This window comes from Delphinus delphis, chromosome 2, assembly GCF_949987515.2.
Source record: "Delphinus delphis chromosome 2, mDelDel1.2, whole genome shotgun sequence".
NCBI lineage: Eukaryota > Metazoa > Chordata > Mammalia > Artiodactyla > Delphinidae > Delphinus > Delphinus delphis.
Window position 1 is genome coordinate 10904768 of NC_082684.1, and position 12414 is coordinate 10917181.

The 12414-nt window shown below is 35.0% G+C and overlaps 1 protein-coding gene across 1 annotated transcript in view; it reads right to left on the minus strand.

Annotated features, from left to right (window-relative positions):
- PPP4R4 (protein phosphatase 4 regulatory subunit 4) overlaps nucleotides 1-12414 on the minus strand; it is a 120116-nt gene that overhangs the window by 78645 nt on the left and 29057 nt on the right. Inside the window, exon 3 of the mRNA XM_060003329.1 lies at nucleotides 1047-1149. Within this exon, the coding sequence (XP_059859312.1) occupies nucleotides 1047-1149 (103 nt within the window). The remainder of the gene's footprint in view (nucleotides 1-1046; nucleotides 1150-12414) is intronic.

The following is a 12414-nucleotide window of genomic DNA, read 5'->3' on the forward strand; positions in this document are numbered from 1 at the left end:
GGGAAAAACAGAAATGAAAACGCTTCATTCACTTTTGAATCACACGTGATACTAAAATAAACATCTTCTCAATTCACCACTGTAATCAGTAAAAAAAAAAAAAAAAAAAAAAAAAATCCATATCGCCTGCATAGAAATGTGGACATCTTATAAAAATAACGTGGTATATCCCTGATCTACGTCACTGGAAACATGCCATATATGCCTAAAAATAAAACCCAAGGACACACTAATAATTACAGTATTTTAAACACATATAAATTAATTTAAAAATTATAAAAAAGTTAAAACAAACAGAAAGCCAAAGCAAAGTCTACAAAACTCACTATTAGCAAACAGAATCCCCGTTAGTAGGTAACCTCCCTGACCCCATTAGTATTGTAAGCTCCCTGAAGACACAAAGACATCATCTGTTCTGTTCATTCAAGTTCTAATAAAGAACAGCACTTTGCATATGGTACAAATAAATAATGAATAGCATGTATTTAATATTATATATTAATAATGAGTAAATATTAACTAGTCAGAGAAAAGAAAGTTCTAGTAGATCAAATATTTTGTTTATGGCAGGAAAACTAATTCTGAAGGAATTTAGGAAGCAATTAAATATAAAACTAAAACTGCAATGGCCACAATTCAATCTCTAGCAGGCACCACGGTGATTATTAGGACTATCAGTTAAACTATATTATAAATGTTCTAGAAATACTATTAATATGTATTTAAGTCAACAGAATACCAAATAAGATAGCTATGATTTTATAAGACTAAGATTTTTTTTGAGCTACTGAAAACATTATAATGTCTCTACTGAGAAAATGATTAACGAAATCTTTACAGTTTAAGATCTAGATTTCTCCATTTCCATCAGCTAATTTCCTTAAATATTTTCAACATAATTCAAAATGTTTATCATAATACTTCCTCCACTCAAGGATTAGGTACAAAAGATCAGCCATCAAAAGCTCTGAAAATTTCTCCTGACAATGACAACGTACTACTGGGGAAAAAACGGTGAATTCAAATCTTATTTCACAGCAACTTACTCTGACTTTTGGCAAGATTCTCCGAAGTGTCTCAGCAGGGTTCTGTCGCATCAGACATGGAAGATTTGCAATCACGCTTGTTCCCTGGATATCTTGACCAGCACTTACAAAGAAAACACAAATTTAAAATTTGTAACTATAAATTTGTAATTATAATTTACATTACAAAAAGCAGGGATTAACTTCAAAACAACTGCTTTTTAATAACGAACACTCAGACTTCTGACAGTTTTAAACTTTAAACACATCACCTAGATATACAAATAAAGCCAGAACTGAAATTTCTGGCTTTTTAAGTCAATCTTATAACAAAGGCATGAAGATATTAATTATGCTTATGCTAAAACAAGATTCTCTATCTACACACACATCTTGCCGAAGTCTAAAAATTTTGAGACCATTATTAGTTACTTTAAAATTCTACCTTATTTTTTCCTGTGACCTGCCAGTTTGCTATACTTTATAAAAATATAAATGATAAGTTTCATTATGGTAAAATATTAATAATCATAACAACAGCAGGGACAGCAACAAAATCAACTACAGCAGAATCACACAACTTTCTTCTAGGACAATGAAACTACCTATTGCACTAGATTGAGTCGCCAGAAACTTAATGATATAGTCTATATTCTTAAAAGTCAGTAGGGTATATTTATATGGTACCTTTTTGACAGAATATTCATTAGGTCACTAGGTTTTACCAAAATAATCTGTGATACTCTAGTGGCCTAAATACCTCAGAAAAAGTGTTCTGATTCTTCCAAAAAACCACTTCCATGCAAACAAATTATTTGTTTTTAAAACATAAGCTAACCAACGTAAGTGGTGCAAGTACTTGAAATATATATAAAAGATGCTAGTAAATGTGGCACCGCCTCAGAGGGGAATTCCACCTACCCTTAACTGATACCAATTTAAATGTTAATTACTGATGCCGTAATATTTATTTACCTTAACTAAAATTATTTTTACTTAACTCTTCAAATGGAATTATTTATTATAGGTATATAAGACCTTAACATGGTTTTTTAAAGAATTCTTAAAGTATTATATTTACCTGCTTCAGAGTTTTATAAGTTCTGTTAATAAGCAGCATGTTCTGATTAAATGAAGCTGCCCTGCTGTGAAAAAAGGCTTTTTCCCTGCTGCAGTATGGTAGGCTGTGAAATACAGGTCAGCACAATCATTCCACTATTCTCATCGCTCTCTAAGTGAATACTTTAAAAGACAAAATCAAGAAGGAAAAGAGAAGGGAGGGAAACAGGAGACCCATGCCAAGGTGAGGAGAAGATCAAAAGAGGGAAATTAAAACTGCATATAAGGTACTACTTGTAGTGGATTGAATGGTGCCCCCCCCCCAAAAAAATGGCTACACCCTAATCCTGGAAATTGTGAATGTTATCTTAATTTGAAAAAGGATCTTAAAGAGAAATGTAAATCAAAACTAGAATGAGGTATCACCTCACACTGTTAGAACGGACATCATCAGAAAATCTACAAACAGTAAATGCTGGAGAGGGTGTGGAGAAAAGGGAACCCTCTTGCACTGTTAGTGGGAATGTAAATTGATACTGGGCACATACCCAGAGAAAACCACAATTCAAAAAGACACATGCACCCCAATGTTCGCTGCAGCACTATTTACAATAGCCAGGACATGGAAGCAACCTAAAATGCCCATCGACAGATGAATGGATAAAGAAGATGTGGCACATATATACAATGGAATATTACTCAGCCATAAAAAGTAACAAAATTGGGTCATTTGTAGAGGTGTAGATGGACCTAGAGACTGTCATACAGAGTGAAGGAAGTCAGAAAGAGAAAAACAAATATCGTATATTAACGCATATATGTGGAACCTAGAAAAATGGTACAGATGAACCAGTTTGCAAGGCAGAAATAGAGACACAGATGTAGAGAACAAATGTATGGACACCAACGGGGGAAAGCGGCAGGGGGGTGGGGTGGTGGTGTGATGAATTGGGAGATTGGGATTGACATGTGTACGCTAATATGTATAAAATGGATGACTAATAAGAACATGCTGTATAAAAAAATAATAAAATTTTTTTAAAAAAGGATCTTGAGATAAAGAGATCATCATGGATTATCCCAGTAGGCTATAAACCCAATAACAAGTGCCCTTAAAAGAGACATTCGGGGGAAAAGACAGAACAGGAGGCAATTTGACCACAAAGCAGAGACTGGAGTGATGCTGCCACAGCCAGAGAATGCTGACAACCACCAGAAGCTGAAAGAGACAAACAGATTCTCCCCTAGAGCCCTGCTGATGCCTTGATTTCGACTCAGTGGATACTGATTTCAGACTTTTGACTTCCAGAACTGTGACAGAATACATTTCTGTTGTTTTAAGCCATCCAGTTTGTGGTAATTTACTGCAGTAGCACAGGAAACAAATACACTACTAAAGAACTAAAAGAGAAGAGAAATATCTGAAAAAGTAATGTTTCATATGACAATGACTGGCCCAAAGTAGAGGTTTAGTAAATGTCTCTTAAAAGGATGGATGAATGGATAGCTCACTGCATGAACTGATGTCAGGAATATTTAATATGAATTCAGTGAATTTCATTCACCGAATTTTTTATTCACTAACTTCGCAATTAGTTAAAAAATATGATCACTAATACCTCATAGATGTGAAGACAAAATATTTCATGGGAAAAAAAGCAGAAAACAAAAAATTAAATGGCAGATTTAAGACCCTAAATATCAACAGTTACATTAAAGTTAAAAATCTAACTACATCAATTAAAAGACAGGGACTGGCAGAGTGGATTAAAGAATATTACTCAACTGAATGCAGCCATAAGAAACTAATTTCAAATACAACAGTATCAGCAGGTTGAAAGTAAAGGACAGAAAATGATATATCACAGAAATACAAATCAAAAGAAAGCAGCTGTGACCATATTAATGTCAGATAAAGTGGACCTCATTGTAAAGAAAATCACCAGAGACAGACAAGGACATTATATAATGATAAAAGAGGAAGTCCACCGAGAAGACATAGCAATTCTGAATGTGTATACACCAAATACAACTGCAAAAAACAAAAACAAAAAAAACCTGACAGTCCTAAAAGGAGAAGTTGTCTAGACAAATACACAGGTAGGTGGAGACTTCCACACCCCTCTCTCAACAACGGATGGAAGTAGACAGAAAATCAAGGATAGAGAACTCAACAACACCATCAACCAATAATATCTAATTAACATTTATAGAATACTCCATCCAACAACAGTAGAATACACATTCTTCTCAAGTTCCCAAAGAATATATACCGTGAAAAACCACATCCTGGGCCATAAAAAAGTCCTCAACAAATCATACAAAGAGTTTTCTCTGACCACAGTGGAATCAAACTAGCAATCAATAATAAAAAGATAACAGAAAGCTCTCTAAATTCTTGGAAATGAAATAACATACTTCTACATAATAAATGGGTCAAAGAGGAACATTTTTTAAAATACATTGAATTGAGTGAAAATGAAGCACAAAATTATAAAACTTTCTGGAACACAGCTGAAGCATTTCAGAGAGAGAAATTTATAACAATAAATGCATACATTTATGAAAGGGAAGAGGAAAAAATCTCAAATCATTAATTTAACTTTCCACCTTAAGAGCTAGAAGAACAAATTAGTCACAATGCAAGCAGAGGAAGGAGATAATAAAGAGCAGAAATTAATGAAATAAAAACAGAAAACAATAGAAAAAAATAAATGAAACAAACACCCGGTTCTTTTAAAGGATCAATAAAATTGACTAACTTTTAGCAAGACTGACAGAGTAAAAATGAGAGAAGACACAAATTACCAATATCAGGATTGAAACAGGAGATATCACTATAGCCCCTGCAGACATCGAAAGGATAATAAGAGAATGCTGTGAATAATTCTACACACATAAAATTGAAAACATAGACAAAATGGACCAATTCCTCAAAAAACACAAACTGCCACAACTCACCCTCTACGAAATACATCATTTGAAAAATCCTACAATTATTAAGGAAACTGAATTCATATTTTAAAACTCCTGAAAAAAATCTCAAGGTCCAGATAGTTTCACTGAAGAATTCTACCAAACATGTAACAAAGAGTTAACACCATGCTACACAATCTCTTCCAGAAAACAGAAGAGAACACTTCCTAAATCATTTATGAAGCTATTATTACACTGATAACAAAACCTGGAAAGACTGTAAAATATACATACATATGTACATAGTAAAAAAAATATATATATATATACACATATATACATGCACATATACATGTGTATATGTGTGTATATACACAAACAACACACACACACACACACAACAATATCCCTCATGAATATATATGCAAAAATTCTTAACAGGGACTCCCCTGGCAGTCCAGTGGTTAGAACTTCACGCTTCCACTGCAGGGGGCACAGGTTCAATTCACGGTCAGGGAACTAAGATCCCACAAGCCACGTGGCCAAAAATAAACAAATAAATGTTCAATATCAAGGAAAAAACAAACACAATCAAAAAATGGGCAGAAGACCTAAATAGACATTTCTCCAAAGAAGATATACAGATTGCCAACAAACACATGAAAGGATGCTCAACATCTGTAATCGTTAGAGAAATGCAAATCAAAACTACAATGAGATATCATCTCACACTGGTCAGAATGGCCATCATCAAAAAATCTAGAAACAATAAATGCTGGAGAGGGTGTGGAGAAAAGGGAACCCTCTTGCACTGTTAGTGGGAATGTAAATTGATACAGCCACTATGGAGAACAGTATGGAGGTTCCTTAAAAAACTAAAAAAGAACTACCATACAACCCAGCAATTCCACTACTGGGCATATACCCTGAGAAAACCATAATTCAAAAAGAGTCATGTACCACAACGTTCACTGCAGCTCTATTTACAATAGCCAGGACATGGAAGCAACCTAAGTGTCCATCATCGGATGAATGGATAAAGAAGATGTGGAACATATATACAATGGAATATTACTCAGCCATAAAAAGAAATGAAATTGAGTTGTTTGTAGTGAGGTGGATGGACCTAGAGTCTGTCATATAGAGTGAAGTAAGTCAGAAAGAGATAGACAAATACCATATGCTAACACATATATATGGAATCTAAAGAAAAAAATGGTTATGAAGAACCTAGGGGTAGGACAGGAATAAAAATGCAGATGTAGAGAATGGACTTGAGGACACGGGGAGGGGGAAGGGTAAGCTGAGACAAAGTGAGAGAGTGGCATGGACTTATATATACTACCAAATGTAAAACAGATAGCTAGTGGGAAGCAGCCGCATAGCACAGGGAGATCAGCTCGGTGCTTTGTGACCACCTAGAGGGGTGGGATAGGGAGGGTGGGAGGGAGATGCAAGAGGGAGGAGTATGGGTATATATGTATATGTATAGCTGATTCACTTTGTTATACAGCAGAAACTAACACACCATTGTAAAGCAATTATACTCCAATAAAGATGTTAAAAAAAAAAAAATGGGCAGAAGACCTAAATAGACATTTCTCTAAAGAAGACATACAGATGGCCAAGAGGCACATGAAAAGATGCTCAACATCACTAATTATTAGAAAAATGCAAATCAAAACTACAATGAGGTATCACCTCACACCAGTTAGAAGGGGCATCATCAGAAAATCTACAAACGACAAACGTTGGAGAGGGTGTGGAGAAAAGGGAACCCTTTTGCACTGTTGGTGGAAATGTAAATTGATACAGCCACTATGGAGAACAGTATGGAGGTTCCTCAAAAAACTAAAAATCGAATTACCATATGACCCAGCAATCCCACTACTGGGCATATACCCAGAGAAAACCATAATTCAAAAAGACACATGCGCTCCAATGTTCACTGCAGCACTATTTATAATAGCCAGGTCATGGAAGCAACCTAAATGTCCATCAACAGACAAATGGATAAAGAAGATATGGTACATATATACAATGGAATATTACTCAGCCATAAGAAAGAATGAAATTTGGTCCTTTGTAGAGACTTGGATGGACCTACTCTGTCACACAGAGTGAAGTGAGTCAGAAAGAGAAAAACAAATATCGTATGTTAACGCATATATGTGGACTCTAGAAAAATGGTGCAGATGAATCGGTTTGCAAGGCAGAAACAGACACAGATGTAGAGAACAAACCTATGGACACCAAGGGCAGAAGCGGGGGGTGGGATGAATTGGGAGTTGGGACTGACATGTATACACTAATATGTATAAAATAAATAACTAATGAGAACCTGCCATATAGCACAGGGAACTCCACTTCACTGTAGAGTAGAAACACAATATTGTAAAACAACTATACCCCAATAAAAAATTAATTAATTTTTAAAAAAAGAACTCTTTTCCCAGTCTCTGCATGTATGGAGGATGGAAGCCCGGCTGTGTGCGGCAAGGAGCGGCCCTGGGAGGCTTCAAAAAAAAAAAATCCTTAACAGAATATTAGCAAATAAAATATAGTAATATGTTAAAGGAAGAATTATACACCATGACCAAATAAGATTTACTCCAGGGATGCAAGGCTAGTTCAATACTCAAAATCAGTGTAATCCATCATATTACCAGGTTAAAGAAGAAAAATATCACATGATCATATCAATGCAGAAAAACATTTGACAAAATTCAACACATGAACACTGAAATTACAAATACAATATCATTTACAATCACTCAAAAAATGAAATACTAATAAAATTACAGGACTCACATGCTGAAAACACAATGTTAATGAAAGAAGTCAAAGGAGACATAATTAATTAGAAAAACCTACTACGCTCATAGATTGGGAAATTCAGCATAATAAAGATGTCAATTCTCCCAAATTGGTGTACAGGTTTAACACAATTCCTGTCAAAATCCCAACAAGATTTTTGGGAGGTAGACAATATTTTTCTAAAATTTATATGGAAAAGCAACAAAACTAGAATAGGTGAAACAATTTTTAAAAAGAAGAATAAAGTGGGAAGAATTTATCTACTCAATTTTAAGACTTATTATATAGCTACATTAACCAAGACTGCATGGTACCGGCAGAGAGATAGACACATAAATCTATGCCACAGAAGAGAGAACCCAGAAATAGACCTCCACAAATATGTATACTCCACAAGCATGCACGGCTGATTTTTGACAGAGGTTCAAAAGCAATTCAGTGGAGCAAAGACAGCCTTTTCAGCAAGTGGTGCTAGAGCAACAGGACACCCATAGGCAAAAAAAACCTCCAAAAAAAAAAAACCAAAACCAAAAAAACCCTTGACCTAATTCTCACGTTAACTCAAAATGATTCTATAAAATGTAAAACTATATAATTTTTTAAAAACATAGGAGAAAATCTAAATCTAGGGTTAGGCAAAGAGTTCTTAAACTTGACACCAAAAGCAGGATCAATAAAAGGAAAAACTGATAAATTGGACTTCATCAAAATTAAAAACTTTTGTACTGTGAAAGACTTTGTTAAGAGGATGAAACGACAAGCAAGCCATAGAGGAGGAGAAATATTTGCAAACTACGTGTCTAACAAAGGTGCAGTATCTAGAATATAAAAAAAACCTTCAAACTCAGCAGTAAAAAAGCACACAATCCAATTAGAAACTGGGCAAAAGGAATGAAGAGACTCTTTATTGACTGTAAATAAGCACACGAAAAAGATGTTTAACATTGTTAACTATAAGGTAAATGTAAAGTCAAACCACAGTGAAATATCACTATATACTTACCAGGATAAAAAATGAAACAAAAAATAATTCCACCACCAAATGCAAAGAAACTAAATCACTCATTCATCGATGGTGCAAATGCAAACTGGTACAGCCACTCTAGAAAAATGTTGGCAATTTCTTAGAAAACTAAACATGCAACCAGCAATTGTACTCTTGGGCATTTATCCCAAAGAAATGAAAACTTACGTTCACACAAAAACCTGTGGATGAATGTTTAGAGCAGCTTTATTTGAACCAAAAACTGTAAACAACCTATAAGTCCTTAAATGGGTGAATGGTTAAACAAACTGTAGTCCATACATACCACAGAATGCTACCCAGCAGTGAAAAGGAACAAAATATTGACACATGCAACAACCTGATGAATCTCTAGAGAATTATGCTGAGTGAAACATTAGCCAACCCCAAAAGGTTACATACTGTATGATTCCATTTATATAACATTCTTGAAATGACAAAATTATACAAATGGAAAACAGATTAAGTGATTTCCAGAGGATGGGTGTGGGGCAGGAGGGAAAAAGACATGACTACTTAAGTTTAACATGAGGGATCCTGGGGTGATGGAAAGCCTACCTATCTTGATTGTATCAATGTCCATATTCTGGCTGTGTATCATACTATAGTTTTTTAAATGTTATTATAGGGGTGTTGGGCTGCACCCCACAGGCCCAAAAGCCTTGTAGTTGCCCAGCCTCAAGACGGAAGAAAAGCCCAGAGACAGCGACAGAGACATCAATGATTTACTGGATAAGGGATCTTACTCATCCGAAACAAACAGTCATTGAGCAACACCCCACCACATACAGCAGATGGCAGGCAGGGCATGGCAGCAATCTTCGCTACTCCAGGGAGAAGGAGGGTACCAGTTATAGGGGAAATTGATGTCAGGTTGGCTCATCAGTTACCAAGGAAACCAGAAGCTGGGGCAAGTCCCTCACAGCCCCTCAGGTTAACTACCATCACAAGGACAGATGTTTCCCTTTATTAAAACTAGGGGGTGGAGCCATTCTGGCTTAAGGATTAGAACAATCACAGCTGGGGCAGGGGGAAGCAGGGTCATGTGAGTAGGGTATAGGTGAAGCAGGGACTGGTTGGGCGGGGGATGTACAAAGAGCAAGAGAACAGCCATGTGGCCTGGCCTGACCATACAAGGGGGAAACTGGATAAAGGGTACATGGCTATCTCTGTATTATTTCTTACAACTGTCTATGAATCTATAATTATCTCCAAATAAAAAGTTTATTTTTTAAAGATCAATGTGACAAAATTTTTTTAAAACACATATGAACATATCAATAGATGCAGAAATCTGACAAATCCAACATTCATTCATGATTTAAAACTATGAACAAACTAGAAATAGAGGGGAACTTCTTCAACCAGATAAAGGGCATCTATGAAAAACTTACCGCTAACATCATACTTAAACGTGAAAGAGTGAATGCTTTCTCCCTAATCACGAACAGGGCAAGAATGTTCACCATTACTACTTCTACTCAACATTGTGTTAAAGGTTTGAGCCAGTGTAATAGGCAATAAAAAGAAACAAAAGACTTACAGATTGGAAAGGAATAGGTTAAACTGTAATGTACAAAATAGCTAGTAGAACTGATAAGTCAGTGTGGCAGGATACAAGGACAATATATAAGTCAATTGTATTTCTATATACTAGAAAAAAATCATAAATAGTGATTTAAAAAGCAATCTAGTTTAGATTAACATAAGATTATGAAATACGTTTGGAAAATTTGGTAAAAGATGTGCAAGATCTGTAGACCAAAAACTACAAAACGTGTTGAGAAAAATAAAAAAGACCTAAATATATGGAGAGAGATTTAGCACTCGAGGATGAAAGACTCAACACTGTAAAGAATACTGTACTCCCAAACTGAAGTACAGACTCAACATGATCCCAATTTAAATCCCAATAGGCTTTTTGTAGAAATGAATGAGTTTACTCTAAAATTTGTATGGAAATGCAAAGGAACTAGAAAAGCGGAAACAAATTTGAAAAACGATGAAGTTGCAGGGCTAATACAACCTGATTTCGAGACTTATTATAGAGTTACAATAAACAAGATAGTGTGGCAGTGGCACAAGACAGACGTATAGATCAATGGAAAAGGACGGAGAGAGTAGAGGGTGCAGAAACAGACCCAAACATAAATGGGCAATTGATTTTTGACAAAGGTGACAAGACAATTCAATGAAGAAATGATCATCTTTTCAACAAATGGTACTGGAACAAATGGAAAGCCATATGCAAAACACAATGAATCTTTCCCCAACCTGAACCAACAGACAAAAATTAACTCAAAATGAATCACGGGCCTGAATGTAAGAGCCAACACTATAAAACTTCTAGAGGAAAACTTAGCAGAAATTCTTAGTGGCCTTGGGTTTGACAAATATTTCTTAAATAGGACAAAAAAGATATAAATTCTAACCAAAAAAAGTCAAAAATGAATTTAATCAAAAAAAAAAAAAAAAAAAAAAAAAAATGAATTTAATCAAAATTAAAAACATTTGTTTTTCAAAGGCACTGTTACAGAAACAAAAAGGCAAGCCATACCCAAGACATATATCCAACAAACAATTTGCATCTAGAATACATAAAGAACTCAAATTAAATAATAATAACATCCAATATAAAATGGACAAAAGATTTCAAAACTTCATCAAAGAAAAATAGACAAATGGCAAATAAACATATGAAAAAGATGCTCAACAAAATTCATCATTAGGTAAATTCAAATTTTAATGACAATAAGATACCACTACACATCCACTAGAATGACTAAAATTTATAAAGATTGAACACACCAAATGTAGGCAAGGATGAGGCACTCTCACACACCACTGGTGGAAATGTAAAATGGTACAACCACTTTGGGAAGGTTTGACAATTTCTTAAAAGGTACACATACACCTACCAAACAACCCGGACATTCCACTCACAGATATTTACCCAAGAGAAATGAAAGAATATGTACACAGAAACACCTCAACACGATATTCATCATAGTTTTGCTTGTAATAGACAAAAATTGGAAATGTCCCAAATGTTCACTAACAGGTGGACAGATAACCAAACTGTGATATAGTATACAGTGCAATATAGTGCTAGTAGTATACAGTGGAATATTACTAGCAGTAAAAAGGAATGAACTACTGATATGCATGACAACATGGGTGAATTTCAAAATAATTATGCTAATAAAAGAAGCCATACTAGGGCTTCCCTGGTGGTGCGGTGGTTGGGAGTCCGCCTGCCAATGCAGAGGACACGGGTTAGGCATCCTATTTTGAACAGTACAAAAGAAAAGGGGGGGGGACTCTATTGGAATTAGAAAAGGTATCCTGAACCACACCTCCTTATAAGGGTTATGAAACGAATTTCACATAAATATGAGACATATACAAGGTCCATGATCAAATTCCATATAGTTATTTTTTTAAAAAAAGAGACTAAGGACTGAACTAATATTCTTAAAGATAATGAAAGACAGACAAGCCCACAAAATAGCTAATTATAACACACTATTTTTCCACAAGCAAAGGAAAAAAAATTAAGAAAATGTATAAGAT